The following is a 15,990-nucleotide window of genomic DNA, read 5'->3' as shown; positions in this document are numbered from 1 at the left end:
ACGCTCCGAATAAGACCGCAACTAAGGGCCGGGTTCCAAACGAGGAATAGATGTTCATGTTGTCTGTTGTATTTTTTATGTTCTGTGGGCGTATGTTTCAGTTGTTACGACAAACATTAAGCAGAACTACGGCAGCAGAAAAAGAAGATAAAATGAAATTTCAAGCTAAAGCGACAAAATGCTTCATAAGTAAAAAAAAAAAAAAAAAAAAAAAAAAAAAAAAAAAAAAAAAAAAAAAAACAAATATACGACCTCATTTTAAGAATGCAATATTTGCCAAAGACTAATCACCTGCAATCATTCGTCAATAAATGGAAATCGACTCTTAATTTTAATTCTTCAGTCTTTTTTTAATTAGAATACGAATAGTTATGCTGTAACTGTCAAATAGTGAGTCAAAGGGTAATGAATAAAATTCCTCCATATTAAGTCGATGGAAAATAAGTACAGCTTTCAGATGTCTGCAGACGGTCATGTGACTTAACTTATAATGCATACACGCTCTTTAAAGGACCCTAGTCAGCCGCGCCTTGAAATCCGTGAAATGTGCCATTTCAGATATCATCGAAATTATAAAAATTTGTACTGTGAAGAGAAATCCTAATGCCCCGCTTCAAGTTGTTTTACTGGAAGTCTTAAATTACCTTGAGCAGTTTCATAGGGAACTCTTTCGTTTGAACACGCTCCGCGTGAAATATATTACCGAAAATCCCAACAAAACAAAGGCGTGGCTAACTAGGGTCCTTTAAATTGTTTTATATCGTCTGTAGGTCCGGCGATATAAAAGTGTTGGATATATCTTCTCAACAAAACTAAAACTAAGGAGTTAAGCCGGAAGAAAAAATTTCCAAATCCCGTAAAAGTTTTTGCTCCCTTTTTTTAACTTGATGAATTAATAATGAGTTTGAGGGCCTCCTTTGAAGACTCCCGAAGCGGTAAATGCAAATTGAGATCAGATTTCCAAACCACCGTCAAGTTTATGGTTCCCTTTGTTTTAACCTGATGAATTACTTATGAGTTTGAGGGCCTCCTTTGAAGACTCCCGAAGCGGTAAATACAGTTATGGCCGGGTAGCTCTTGGTCTTACAAATAAATTAACGGAATTTAACGATTCGCAGGGCGACAAAGTTCTAGAGCCGTTGTACGCGTTAAGGTTGTCTTAGTGAACGAACAACTCCACTCCTGGCTTTAAAATAATTTTCATCTGTTCATAATCTCTTCATCAAGTCTTTGACTCAAACGTTCGTGTGAGATTTTCATGTGTTTTACACAGAGGTGGCCGCCTTCGTGAGCTTCGTCAGTATTCTTTCTTCCGAGTCGGTAATATATTTCGCAGTATGTCCATGATAGCGTGTCGAATGTGTCTCATCTTCCAACAGTAAACAACAGGGTTCAATGACGAATTGAGAAATAACAAGGTCCATGCATAAATTGAAAACCGTTTTATAACGGTATTTGTTCCAGACAATATAATGAAAGCTAAACTACAACTCTGCGGCGAATAACAAACCAAAAATACGAGATATACGTAGAATGTGCTAACTGCTGATTTGTACAGGCTCGCAACATTTGCCGCCATTTCGCCACTTTGTGCTACTTGTTGTACTTCCAGGGTATGAATTTGAATTCTGTGGCGTCGAACGGCTAAATAAATCTTGTAATAAAGGACCGCTGAAGTAAGGAGACAAGCAGATGCAACAACGGCAAGAACCAGATAAGTAATATTCGTTGGGACTCTCAAGGCATATGACGAAAGAAATGCACTGAACACCCACATAGAGATCACCACAGCAACAACACGCTTGTGAGTCACAAGTTCCTGGTATCTGAGATGAAGATGAATTGCCAGGAATCTGTCCACACTCAGAGTCATAACACCAAAAAAGGAAGCTGTAGAAAGCAAAGTCATGATCAAAACACATGCAGTATACATTGCGCAAGTAGGATTTTTTTTTTTTTTTTGGGTTTTTTTTTTTTTTTTTTTTATTTTTTTTTATTAAAAAAAAAAAAAAAAAAAAAAAATGTAAATAAAAATAATAAAAAAAAATAATATATATCCCCCCCTCTCGTGTGTTAAACTTATTTTTGAGATAAAAAAAAAAAAATATAATAAAAAAAAAAAAAAAAAAAAAAATAAATAAATTTTTTTTTATATTTTTTTTTTTTTTTAAAAAATTTTTAAATACTATACCATAATTCAAAAAAAAATTCACTAAAACATAAAAATAAGGAATTAATTAAAAATTACAAAAACGCTAATTAAAGTGCGCTAAATACGGGTTTTTCAAAATCGCTAAATTAACGTGACGCCAAAATTTCATGTAATAAGTACTGAATTGTAACCACTTAGACAGCAACACAACGCACAAAGGATGGCACAGTAGGCCAACACCAAGATCAGAAACAGCAAGACTCAGAAGCAATGTTTTTAGAGGTTTTGACAACGATGAAGTTCTTCTTAACGCCTGGATTGTGACGCTGTTCAAGATAACGGCGGTAATCGATAGGAAAACATTGAAAACACAATTAGCGATGTAAGATGCATATAAATCTTTCGCTTCAGTATCCGTGGGCTGGTAGAGCAACAATTTTTCACACAGAGGATTTTTCATGATCGCAAACAAACGTTGAATTCTTTCAATAGAACCGTCCAACGGTTTGCTGATTTCAGTGAATTTTCTTAGAAAACGACAAAACCTTTTGCGTTATCTGTTTGACATGTCTTTTAAAAGTCCATCAGATCTAGAATAAAACTGGCAACTGGCCATTTTTTTTATTATAAACATGTCACATCTCAGTACCAAGGGAGAGCAGGTGCCTTATAATCATCAGAAAAATTAGCTTATTTGAATATTTCCAAAATAGGAAAAAAAATCATACAAGAAGCCAAAAAAAAAACGGGAATTAATGATGTAATATCATTTTTTCATCATATTGCAACCTGAAAATTGAATTAAGCAGAACATGCGCTTCCACAAAAGACAAAAGTTTCAAGTGAAGTTAAAAAATCATTTTAAATTGTCTTTATTAAATACGCAAAACTCAATACACAAAGTTAATTACGGTATTTTAACAATTTTTGGAATCGACTTGAGTATTTTATGCAGTTTTTGCCAATGGATGAACATTTACAAACTTTCCTTAATAAATATTAATTACCTCTAAAATTTGTGCCACCTTTTTGTGAATTTTCCTTAAGTTATGCACTAACTTCGAATTGAGTCAATCATCTATAAGTAACATAAATTTCTACATTTTGTTTCATTTTTGTCTTTTTTGAGGTTTCACTCTGTTCGGCCATTCAAACAAATTGCGCACTTCGCCGCAAAGTTGCATGAATCCCGGCTAACTTGGGCTTGTAAGGCGAGAGTAAAAGCTTTCCAATGCTACCGTAATTTTTAATTTATTCTTCAGACATGCGTGCCTCAACGCAAGGGCAGGTCGAAAATTACAAGGAAATAGCCCAGAAGAAACCAAGAAAAAGCTGGTGTGAAGTCGATGCTCTCATGAAAAACTGAGAGGAAAAGGAACAAACTTTGTCGAACGTATTGAGTGACAGCTGCTGTACACTTCTTGTAGTTCAATGGAAATGCAGTGAAACTGGATTCTAGTTTCTGGACGCTGCGCGAAATAAACGCGCGAACACAAACAAAGTAGCGCCCTCTGATCTTGGCCTTTCGATCGAGAAGACCCTGGGAACGAGGTCGACTGCCGGTATTGCTATTTAGCAATGTGACGTGTTTGCTGACGATGGCAGTGACGTTGTCTAGCTGCTTGTTCAGTTGATCAACTTTTTCGATCAAAATGAAACTTGGTTATGGTTGATTTTGTAAAAGTTTCAGGTTAAAAAAAGGTTGATCAGTGCTCAACAATCCATACAACCAAATCAACGAAAAAAAAATATTCTTCGCTGCGCAACACGAAAAAATCAACCATGACCAACTTTTCAAGTTGGTTCCACTAAAAGAAGGCAAAACAGTTATCAACCGTTTCAGAGGAAAATTGGAATTATAAGGAAGGTTAGGCATGACGTTTATTTTTCCCGCAAACGGCAAAAATTCAACTTCTGTCGTCTGCCGTTTGGCGTTCGTACGCGGAAACGAGTAGTTTTGTGTTTGTCGTGAATGTGGGATTTTCTCCCTATTTTTATGAGGGATTAATTTTAGAATTCCATAAAAAGGTAACAAAATGAAAGGCAAGCTCGATCGTGTTTGACGTTTGCCGTATAACGTGAAGCTTAATCTCTCTATTTATGTGTTCTGCTGGCGGACAACTTCACCAAAAACCGATTACAGTCAAAATGGCTGATCCCAACAGAACACCACCTTACTTCGTGTGCACAAGAAAGGAAAGAGAACTTAGTGAATTTATTATTCTTCGTCATATATACCACCTGCTTACAATAGTCAGCCGTTTCTGTTGTTTGTGCTTTAAAGAAAAAACGTTTTCAACAAGCCTGGGGTAAAAAATGCAAAAATATATATTAAATTAACAATAACAGAAAAACATACGCATCCAAGAAACTATCATGCGAAACAGTTTTTAAGTCAATTGTGTTTTCTTTTGGTGCCATTTGCTCTTCGGTCTCGCATTCTCTCCCTCTCATTCTCAGCTGTGACTCGAAAATATATTTCGCAGTATGTCCACGATAGCGTGTCGTATGTGTCTCATCTTCCAACAGTAAACAATAGGGTTCAAAGATGAATTCAGGAATAAGAGGGTCCGTGAATAAAGTGAAAACCCCTTTGTCACGTTATTTAACCCAGTGACTATAATGACGATTAACCTGCAACCCTGTGGAAAATAGCAAAGGAAAAACACGAGATACACGTAGAATGCACCGACTGCAGATTTTCTGATGCTTGCAGCATTTGCTGTCATTTCGCCATTCTGTGCTACTTGTACTTGCAGGGAATGAATTTGATTTCTGTGGCGTCGTACGGCTCTATAAATCTTGAAATAAAGAAATGTCGTAGTAAAAAAACACAAAAACGAAATAACAACAAAAAATACCAAAAACATATTCGTTGTGATCCACAACCGAACAAACGAAAGAATTGCACTCAACACCCAGATCGCGATCGCCACAGCAACGACTCGCCGTTCAGTTACAACGTCTTGGTACCTCAGGTGTAGATGAATGGCCAAAAATCTGTCAACACTAAGAGCCACAACTCCGAAATAAGACGCGGCAGAAAACAAGCCCATAATAAAGAGGAACGCAGTGCATGTATCACCAGTTGAACTGTTTCGTTGTAACCATTTGACGAGAAGCCCAAAGTAGAAAGGCTCCACAAGTAAACCAACACCAAGATCAGAAACAGCAAGACTCAGGAGCAATGTTTTCAGAGGCTTTGGCAACGAAGATGTTTTTCGGATCGCGTGGATTGTGGCGCAGTTAAATAACACAGCGGTAATGGACAGGAAAGCGTTTAAAACGCAATTAACAATGTACGATGAATACAAGTCATCTTCGGTATTTGTGGGTTGGTTCACCAACAAATCGTCACAGAGAGGATTTTTCATGATTTTGAATTCTTTCAACAGTACCAAACGATTTTTCCAGTGTTAAATTTTCCGGTCAGTTCGTTTTCATGTTAGAAGTTTGTCTTAGAAAATGAAAAATCAAAAAAAATGTTCTTTTACACTTCTGTAAACCTTGATCATAACCCCATTATATTCCCTCCAAGGCGGGAAGGTGTTTCGGAAGTTTCTTTCCAACTTTCGACGCATAAGCTAAGACGCCGTTGTGAAGAAGCTCTGCTGATCCCGACTTTACAGTCATCTTATTAATATAAAATTCATCACAATGAATTAGAATAAAGTAATTGCTTCAAGTCAATACCTTGTCTTTAATTTCAAATACAATGTCTTCACCTAGAGCAGGTGTCTTAGAATTACGCATCATCTGAAAAATTAGCTTGTTTTAATGTTTTTTTTTCTGCCCGACACGCTTCGAATAATTAAGACCAAGGCAGAATAAACTCCTCACATGAAGGAATCAGAAAAGCGTCTACGTTGCCTGTCTTTGCAGAAGTAAATTTCAATTTTAAGAAAAATTAATGCAGGACTGCCGCAATAAAGAAGCAAGATAACGCAGACCACTAAATGCTTTTTATATCGACACAACGCTTGGCATACAAAGTTAAATGAGCGTTTGATTCGACTCATGTGCTTAAATGTTTTTTTTGGCAATGACTTATCACCTGCAAAACTCGTCACCAAATATAAATTTTCCCTTTATTTTTTTTTCTCTTCTGTACTTGGAATACAAGTAATTATGTTCCCATTTGTAAACTGTGGCAACCAATGAAAACGCTTGTCTCCATTATGAAGTATGTTTTGCAGCTAGCTACAATCACCAAACGTACGTGGTCGAACCAACGGTCTTAAAATTGTTTAGTAACGTCTACAAGCTCAACCGTGGGCCTGCAGACAGGCTGCCAGGTCGGAGATAGATTGAGGGGTTAGGTAGAGTCCAAAAGTGCAAAAAACTAACGTTTGGTTCGTTTACGCAAAAAAGAAAAGAGATCATGCGTGAATTTACTGCACTCCTCTAGGGTTGGACTTCTCGCTGTATAATTTTCTCTACTTCGTTTCCCATCACACCCCGCGCATTAAGAGAGCTAATAAAAACCAATCTTCCTCGGCCACAAATCGCAAATAAACAACTGGGCACAAATGTGTGACAAATAGACTCCTAAGGGGTCTTTCGTCTTTCGCCTGCTATTTTATTTTGTTCCATGTCCACCCGATAACAGCTTTTTTTCACAGCGGCAGTTTAAACCCTTGCTCCGCGCCCTGGGAGGCTGTTAAAAGTTTTCATCAGTCCGCAAATTACAGGAACGACTTGTTTGTTATTAGCAGGTGATGCATAAAACGAGGATTTAAATTTCATCGTAAAAAAGCGCTTGTCCAAAAATTCTTACAAAGCGTGAACTGTGCTGTTTCTGAGTTTTACAGCTGTGCAGATGACATTGAGGGTGTTTTGGGGCCCCCCCCAATAAAAAATTTATAAAAAAATAAAATTTTTTTTTTTTTTTTCCCTTTTATATTTATAAAAAAAAAAAATTTTTTTTTTATATTTTTATAAAAAACAAAATTTTGGGCTTTTGATTTTAAAAAAAAATTTTTCAAAAATAAAAAAAAAAAAAAAAAAAAAAAAAAAATAAAAAAAAAATATACTATACTACCTTAAAAAAAAAAAACACAAAGGGCTATATTTAAGTGGTTTGAAATATATTCTCGATGGGTGCCCCTGTGTTTTACTTGTGTATCTTAGTTTTAAATAGTAATTAAGTCATTACGGGTCTTTATTTGTACATGTCCCGCTCCGAATATGTGCGAAGCGAAAGTCTAACACAGAGAGCGTGGGAATGGCTGAATTTACAATCTAGATACTGGACATCTTGCTGCTAAAAATAACAATTAAAACAAAGCAGTCTTATAACTCTAAACAGGAAGTAATGTTCTTATTAATATAAGAACTTAATATAAGTTTTTCGGAGCGCCTGGTTGTGCGGTTCAAGATAATGGCAGTAATGCTTGGAAAGCGTTCAAGACGCAATAACAAAAGAACATACTTTGCGGAATCATCTAGTTTTTTGTTTCTGTTTTTTTTTTGGTTTGTATCCGGGGCCGCTTGTTTGTCAGTAGTTTTTATTGTTTGCCGTTACCCTCTTTTAATAAAGTTGATTGATTGATTGATTGAAGTTACATTTATTCGACAAGCTGTAAGGTATTGTTGAAGCGAAAAAAAACATATTTGTTTTTGGTCCCATTTACATTCTGTCAAGCATTCTCTTTCAACATTTGACTCAGCTGCGAATCGGCAATATATTTCGCAGTATGTCCATGATAGCGTGTCGAATGTGTCTCATCTTCCAACAATAAATAACAGGGTTCAAAGATGAATTGAGAAATATAAGTGTCCATGAAAAAAGAGAAAACCCTTTTGTTGCGGTAGTCGATCCAGCGACTATTAGAGCAACAAATCTACCACTCTGTGGTAAATAACAAACCAGAAACACAAGATACACGTAAAATGTACCGACTGCAGATTTGCTGACGCTCGCAACATTTGCCATGTCGCCAGGCTCTGCTACTTGTTGTACTTGCAGGGCTTCAATTTGTTCCTTGTGCCGTCTCGCAGCTAAATAAATCTTGAAATAAAGTAATGTTGTGGTCAAGAGACAAACAATTGCAATACAAATAAAAATTGCGAAGAAGATATTTCTCGGGATCCACAACCTTATTAACGAGAAAAATGAGCTGAACACCCATATTGAGATCACCGCAGCAACAACACGCTTGTGAGTCACAAGTTCCTGGTATCTGAGATGAAGATGAATTGCCAAGAATCTGTCTACACTCAGAGCTGTAACGCCGAAAAATGTTGGCACAGAAAACAGGCCCATGCTAAAGACGAACGTGGTGTACAAGGCACAATTTGAATTGCTTGCAGCGTTTTGTTTCATCCATTCGACCAGCAAAGCGATGCATAAAGGATGGCACAGTAAACCAACACCAAGATCAGAAACAGCAAGACTCAGAAGCAATGTTTTTAGAGGCTTTGGCAACGAGGAAGTTTTTCGGAGCGCCTGGATTGTGACGATGTTCAAGATAATGGCAGTAATGCTTAGGAAAGCGTTCAAGACGCAATTAACAATATACGATGAATGTAAGTCTTCAACTTCGGTATCCGTGGGCTGGTATAGCAGCAATTCGTCACAGAGAGGATTTTTCATAATTTTGAAAACAGACAGGTTTTTAATTGCTTCAATACAACCGAACTAATTTTGAATGTGGAGTTTTGTCTTAGAAAATGACAAATAAACATAATTGATATCCATTTCACGTTTTTAAAAGTGCATCAAAATTACAATAAAACCATGGTTACCGGACAAAATATTTGTTTTGGGGTGCTTAAACATTTCACATCTCTGTGCCTAAAGCAGGTGCTACAGCCTTACACATCGCAAAAATTAGCTAGCCATTTGAATTTTTTCTTGCGCGTTCTTAATATTACCACGGTTTCCAAACGGGGCAAAAAGTTCATGCAGGAACCTGAAGTATAAACGGAATTTATGTTAATGATTTTCTTTTCTGGTTCTGCAGGGCATAATTTATTAATAGAGACCTGAAAATTAAATTAAGCGGGATATTCACTTCCGCAACAAGCAAACGGAAGTTAATGTAAGGTTAAAGAGAACCCTTACAAATTGGTTTTCTATTCAATGCACAAAAAGCGCTTCACCAAGTATGGTTATTTAATTCGTGTAAATGTTGTGTTGAAAAAGTGCTAAATAGTTCTTGAGAAACAGAGAGACGTTTCAGGAAAACCCCTTCATCAACTGTCTCAAATGAGCCGTTGATAGAATCAAACGTACGTTTTACGTGGTTATTTTTAAAATGAGTACAATAATACAATTTTTGCCAATGGGTGATCCTTTGCAAAGTTCCGTTAATTAATATTAATTACCACTGTGCATCGTTCTTAATGAACTTTCATGCAATTAGTTATGTTCTCGCTTCAAATTGAGTCAGATGGGACATCCTTAACCAATAATTTTTTCTCCATTTCGTTTAAGTTTTGTTTTGTTGTTACAGTTCCTGTTGTTGTTGTCATTCAAATAAATTGTACAGTTCACTGTTAGTTTGTCTAGAGAAGTGGAGGCCAGCTACTTCGGCTGACGATAAAGCGAGGGCGATAGCTCGCCAATAACACGGCAAAATACATTTTTAGAGACTTACGTGGCCGAAGGCCACTGAAATGTTTTCAGACATCTGAGAATCGCCAATTGCCAAAATAAATCCAAAATCCATAAGAGCCTGGCGTTTAGTCGATTCACTTGAAAAAGGCAAAAATGTGAGTACCTGACTTTTGTCACAATGAACTGTAATTTTACTGTTAATTGTTAGTAAACGAAAACATATCAACCTGTGAAGTTGTTATGAGCTTGTTTTGGAATCTTTTGAACGAGTGGCATTAGCTTCTAGTTCTGCACGCTATGCAAAATTAACGCGCGAACGCAAACAAACACAGTAACGGCCATCTTGGATTTGAAAGTCCAAGAAGACCATGGGAGCGAGGTTGACTCAAACGTTATTGTAAAAGCTGTGATTGCAGTTCTTAAAGGTTTCATAAGGAACGAGAAATGAGGCTAAAGGGTCACTCTGCATAGTGTTGACCAATGCGTTGACCCATTCGCCTCGTTTGCGGCATACCATCTTAACAAAAGAATACACTATCGCAACCTCAACTGCAGTAACAGCTATTTAGTTGTGCGATATGTTTGTTGATATAGAAGTTGCCCAACAGTTTGTTTGGTTGATCAACTTTTTCAACCAAAATCGAACTTTTGTATGGTCGATTTGGTTAAAGCATCCTCAATGACGCATTTCCAACCGTGTTCGATTGAAATGGTTGGTAAATAATTAACCAAATCAAACCGAAAAAAGGTTTCTTTGCAGTAGATCACGAAAAACCCAACACAAGCCAGACCCATTCAGGTTGTTTTCGGTAGAACAACCCAAACAGGTTTTTAACTGCTTCAACATAAATGGAGCTAAATTAAAGTGTCATGTTACTGGAGCTCTTTAACAAAATAAACAAAAAGTGATTGTCGACGAAATCACTGCTCCCAGCAGGACACGACCTAACAAAACTACGTTTATTTTCCACTGCTGAGTGAGTGGAGTTTCTCCACACCGCTGGGACCTGGGGGGTCGTGCTTTTGGCGGGCGTGTTTTTGTTGCGTCCGCCTTGCTGCCTTTTCCCCCCCCCCCCTGATTCGGTGCGTTTTTTTGTTGCTTTGCCGTGCTTTCCCGTGTCGTGTCTGTTGTTTTGTTGGTTTGTTAGGTCGGTGGCGGTCGGCCTGGCGCCCAGTGGTGTGTGAGAAGTGTAACTCCTAGTAACTCCTCTTTTTTTGGAGGTAAGCTGTACAAAAACGTGTCAAATATTTAACAAGGCCTTGATTGACCTAATCCCCTCTCCCCGCTTGGAGAATGGGCCCTTTGCTGCTACCGCTCAAGTGGTACAAAATAACACCTTGCTGGAGTGCAAGCTGCGCGCTGGGACATCCAAAACAAAGCGACTTTAACCAGTCATGACTTGGCTTTCGATTCTTTTGTTTTGAGTGTCCCAGAGCGTAGCCTGCCCTCCACATAGCGGAAGGACCCTAGGACCATGTAACAAGGCCTTTGCATAAAATAATAATATTCTGTTCACTAACCAGAGACTCTGCCCTCGGTGACGCCCCAGACTCCACCAGCAATTTGACAACTTCAACATGACCCGCTTCGGCTGACATGTGCATTGGTGCGTAGCCATTCTAATTGGAAAAGACGAAATGTTTTCGAATGTTTTGGTAACGCTGCAAATTCTCCCAACTAGTACTATAAGGAATTTGTGAAAGCCAGTAAAAAGAAATCTGTATGTTGATGTCAGTGAGCCGACTAGGGTTACACAAGAAACTGAACGCGCCACGAACAAACAGGATATTAAGGGAAAACATTGTAGAGTGGTTAGAGGCCTGTGGTTCAATTCTTCCATTCTGATCACTAGCTGAAATCCATGGCAATCCCGAGTTTATGCTTGGTATTCTGACTGCACAAGGTGGTTCTAGTAATGTATGGATGACCATTCATTTGATAAAAGCTATATACGCAGTACAATATATGAATTTCATGAGGTACTGTTTATTATGCTGTACAAGTTGGTCCATAAACTTTAAGTGTGTGGATGTAAACCTAGTGTGTGACCATTCAAATGACAGCTACTGAGAAGTTCTTTTACGAAGTACTATTAACTATGCTGTTATAGACGGTTCTAGCGTTTCAGTCTGTGGATGATACCGGAGTGTGTGACGACGGTATTTTTAAGTATTTGACGACAAAAAGAAATTTGAGAATATTCTCCCATTTTGAACAGGGAAATAAACACGCTGATTTATCCACTAACTGACTGACTGACTGACTGACTGACTGAGTGATTGATTGAATTGATTGATTCATTAATTCATTGATTGATTGATTGATTGATTGATTGATTGATACCTCATCAGGCGCGTTTATATCCGCTCCTTGTCCAATCAGCTGAGAGATCAGTTCTCGATGTCCATTGGCGGCCGCCAAGTGCATGGCCGTTCTGCCCATCTTGTCTTTGACGTGGAGCTGCAGTGTTGACTTACTTAACAGAATACTGACAACCTCAGAGTGACCATTCTCTGCAGCCAAGTGAAGAGGGATTGAACCCTAGATCCGCGAAATAAAAAAAAATAACAACTGAACGTTGCTAAATTGATAGTCGTCAAAGATCGAGGAGAAACGAACAATGATTTTAACAGGAGTACAGGCGCTTTTTGTCAGCAAACCATCCCAGACTTTTGCTATTCTTGGAGAAGATCTATAACCTTAAACAATCAAATGCTCTGGCATGTACATAGTAGGTCGTTATTTTAGGTTAATCACCATGTGCAGCCATTTGTTATTGGTTCTTTGGACAAATAATGCGTAGTTCTGCGCCAAAACATATTTCAGTTGAAGGTCTCAACATAACCTAAATTTAGGTTTGCAACTTACGTCTTTAAGATAATCACGCCCCCAAAATGCCGCCACCAGCAACATGCCAGAGTATTACTTATTACTAAGTAATAATCAATTTGAAAATAACTGAATAAATATTTTTTGATTCGACATATACAAGACTAGCGAGGCTACCAGCCATAACAGTTTGAGTTTGATGGCAAGAGGAGTCCATTAACAGGAGGTTTCTTTTTGTTTGACGTCAAGTTAACTGCATCAAGTGTCCAACCTCTCACCTGTACGGCTGTCGCCGAGTCCACGCGCACACCAGGCGAGTTCAGCAGTATTCGCACAACACCCACGTGACCTGACTGTGCGGCTAAATGCAGCGGAGTGAAGCAGTACTGCGGGCGCAAACAAGAAAAATGTTAGAAACCGGAGACTTTCGAACGGATGGTATAGGTCGCTAAAAAGAGTCATCTCAGAAAATCAAAAAAAGAGACTGTCTTAAAAGGACGAACAGCCATTGAATGAAAAACCCAAAGCATTATGCTGTTAAACGGTCTTAGTATCTGTACTAAAAGGGGGGTCATTCCCTAGCAGGCTTTGTGGAGGTGTTTCAAATTTAAGATACAATTTTCGAGCGTATCGTTTCCCGAACATGCAAGAACAATAAACTGAAACTCTGTCACAGCTCACTAAGATGATTTAAAACTTTGAAAGAAACTTCGCTTAATTAAGCAGTTAGGATGCAGGAAAAAAAAAAAACAGAAAAACAAACGCCTCTCATTCCCGAGTTCCCGTTCGACAACGTGTGATCTCCTGATTGTCCTACTTTTACAATAAAACCACGGTGTATGAAAATAAAGGATTGGTATAATTTTAGCTTGGAGAAAGAAAATGAGGAAAATATTATTCAGTTAGTAACACAGGCTGCTCGGAAAAAAAATTCCGAGTTATCCCAACAGGAGTCGACGTATGACCTTACGCACGCCGGTCTTACGCTCAGTGGTAGCTCAGCTTAGCTCAGTGTTAGAGAACTCGGGAATTTTTCCCAAGTGTCTTGTGTCACTGACTGCACAATATCTTTCTCAAAACCATGGTGTGTAGTTCAGCGAACGGACTGTTCAGCTACAAGCGTGCACACGCAAAGAGAACAGCTGCTGGTATGTACGTTCGAGACAGTGTATCCATGTAGTTGAAAGGCGTATTGAGTTCATCGGCATGCGACGACCTGACTGTGAACGACGACTCAGTCAAACCTCGTTAAATTTGCGTAGTGTCCACAGTGCCAGTAGTCAGTATTAGTGAGGTGTTCGGGCCAAACCGGAAGCATATATGCTTCTGGCCAAACCTTCTGTCCCTAATATAATAACAAGGTCTCTATCTGTGGCCCTTATCTAATAACTCACGTCTGAGCGCGGTCCTTTATCGCCGGTATCCACCATTGAAGGAGATTCGCTTTTGATTGTGCCGGACACTTTGAGCAGCATTTCCCTGACTACTTCAATCTGACCGTACTGGGCGGCCACGTGGAGAGCGGACAGGCCGGTCTGCAAAACAACAAATAAAATAAATATGAAATCAAAGCAATACATAGTGCAGCGTTGAATAGCCTGTGAACTGTAAGCTGTCAGGCAGGGGATAGATTGAAAAAAGAAGGACAGCGAGCGAGGAGAGGGAGGAGAGGGAGGGAGAGGGGAGGGAGAGGGGAGGGAGAGGTGTAGGTCTTTACCCCCCCCACCCCCCCCCCACCCCCCAAAGTAGCCCGCCAAATAAGTATCCGCCGCTTTAAATATCACAGTTTTGGTCCAGGTTTTGGTAGGAAAAGTAAAGTCCTTTAAGGTGAAGTTCTGAAGCATGAAAAGACTACGAGTATTGCTACTCGGCCTGGATGGGATGCTACTCCGTTAAAGAGCTTCCCTCTAACATTTTATCAAGTTGCCCTTACAACTTGGCGGTTCCCATGTGTATGTGGGTGGAGAGAGGCATTACGCGAGCCCACCGAAAGAAAGTACCCTTTGAAATCAACGGACCCTTCAAAGTAACGCCGTCTTCGTAATTAACGACCACTCCAAATTTATCTATCCTCCAGAAGCTCATGATTCGAAAAGTACTTGTTGCTGTAAACATTCGTTACGTTAGTTGGAGCCTTAAAATTCTTCTCACCTTTACGCTTGCCATGCTCCAAGGAACTTTCCCGCGCAAAACCTCCAAGACGTCCACGTGACCAAACCTAGCCGCTAGATGTAGAACTGTCATTCCATCCTGCGAGGGGAGAAAACAGTGGTGATAGATAAAGTGATTACGAGGAACTCCTCACCGTTTTAAGAAAAAGGCACAAATGGTTGTTCGTTTACGCGATTGTTCTCGCATTTTCTCGTGCTACTTGGTTCTAGAGGTAAATAACTGCTCAACTGTAGCCTGTGTACAGCCCCTCGCTCCGCTCAAAAAATCCGCGGCTACTCAACTTTTCCAAGAAATAATAAAAAGATTGAATTTAAATTGAGTGTCGTAAAAATAAAACCAAAGTTATCATTCTGGCCAATCATAAAGGACACTGATAATCCAGGTATCCAATCAAAACTCGAACAATACACATGTTGGTGGCGCGAAGCGCAAAACAAATTTTTCAAACTAATCACTGAGCGTAGTAATGCAAAACCAAAGCAAATGCGAATTACTTCGACATTCAAGTGAAAACCGGTCTAACATAGTTAATTTCTCACAAATTGTGTTGAGGTGGATGGTAACGATTTACACCACTTGTGTTTTAATGGTCGATGCAACGGCCTTGTACGCTATCAATTGATGTTAAAACAATAAAATCAAACAAATGCCCGATCATTGGTAAACGTGTTATGATCATCTTGATATAACAAGCCATAGCAACAATATAAACTGTCAAAAACACCTTTAACTTTAGCTACGCTCAAAAACGAGTTCCGGTACCTACATTTTTTTACTATTGACTAATGTTGGCTTGGTAAAATACGTTTTGCAAAGTTTAAACATGTATCTCAAAGAGGTCCAGGGCCCTTTTTCTTACCCATTCTTGGACGGTGTAAGAGCGGGGCCTGGTACATACCGCATCTTCATCACTGGCCGAGGCTCCGTGCGCTATCAACACTTCCACAACAACTTTATGACCACCGCTGGCCGCAAGTAAAAGGGGCGTAGCGAATTTCCGCTGTGAAGAAAAAGCAAAATACTATTGTTAAGATTGCAAGATTGATAAATCTCAAAGGCGTAGTGATTATCACAAAGTAAATTTTTACGCCTAGGAAATGCTGAAATGTTCCTTCTCAAACTCATAAGTACTTCATCAAGTTTAGTCAGAGGAAATCGGTGACGGTATTTGGCACTCCTTAGTTCTAGTTTTGGCGATTCAGAAGATATATCAAACACTGTCTCTCGTCGTTGAAAAAACAAATTAATACTACAGCGTTTCCTAAAGCTAGATAG

General features: G+C 38.8%; 4 protein-coding genes across 8 annotated transcripts in view; all 4 read right to left on the bottom strand.

The window, feature by feature from the left end:
- Window positions 1–15,990, bottom strand: part of LOC144645087 (uncharacterized) — a 104,458-nt gene that overhangs the window by 23,068 nt on the left and 65,400 nt on the right. For all 5 annotated transcript variants that reach the window (XM_078504556.1, XM_078504557.1, XM_078504559.1 and 2 more), the window contains 6 exons: window positions 15,614–15,715; window positions 14,695–14,793; window positions 13,938–14,078; window positions 12,822–12,929; window positions 12,058–12,255; window positions 11,235–11,333 (listed from right to left, as the gene is read on the bottom strand). In XM_078504556.1, coding sequence (XP_078360682.1) covers window positions 11,235–11,333; window positions 12,058–12,255; window positions 12,822–12,929; window positions 13,938–14,078; window positions 14,695–14,793; window positions 15,614–15,715 — 747 coding nt within the window. The remainder of the gene's footprint in view (window positions 1–11,234; window positions 11,334–12,057; window positions 12,256–12,821; window positions 12,930–13,937; window positions 14,079–14,694; window positions 14,794–15,613; window positions 15,716–15,990) is intronic.
- On the bottom strand, window positions 951–1,909 carry LOC144645806 (melanocortin receptor 5-like). The gene has a single exon (XM_078505344.1). It carries the CDS (start codon window positions 1,907–1,909, stop codon window positions 1,298–1,300), a length of 612 nt encoding a protein of 203 aa, XP_078361470.1. The 3' UTR covers window positions 951–1,297.
- On the bottom strand, window positions 4,608–5,526 carry LOC144645185 (histamine H2 receptor-like). The gene has a single exon (XM_078504673.1). The coding sequence runs from the start codon at window positions 5,524–5,526 to the stop codon at window positions 4,609–4,611; it is 918 nt and encodes a 305-aa protein (XP_078360799.1). The 3' UTR covers window position 4,608.
- Window positions 7,735–8,772, bottom strand: LOC144645179 (melanocyte-stimulating hormone receptor-like). Its single transcript, XM_078504665.1, has one exon. The coding sequence runs from the start codon at window positions 8,745–8,747 to the stop codon at window positions 7,818–7,820; it is 930 nt and encodes a 309-aa protein (XP_078360791.1). The 5' UTR covers window positions 8,748–8,772; the 3' UTR covers window positions 7,735–7,817.

The sequence above is a fragment of the Oculina patagonica genome, chromosome 3 (assembly GCF_052425735.1).
Source record: "Oculina patagonica isolate OP01 chromosome 3, crgOcupat, whole genome shotgun sequence".
NCBI lineage: Eukaryota > Metazoa > Cnidaria > Anthozoa > Scleractinia > Oculinidae > Oculina > Oculina patagonica.
This window is presented reverse-complemented; position numbering and strand designations above follow the sequence as displayed.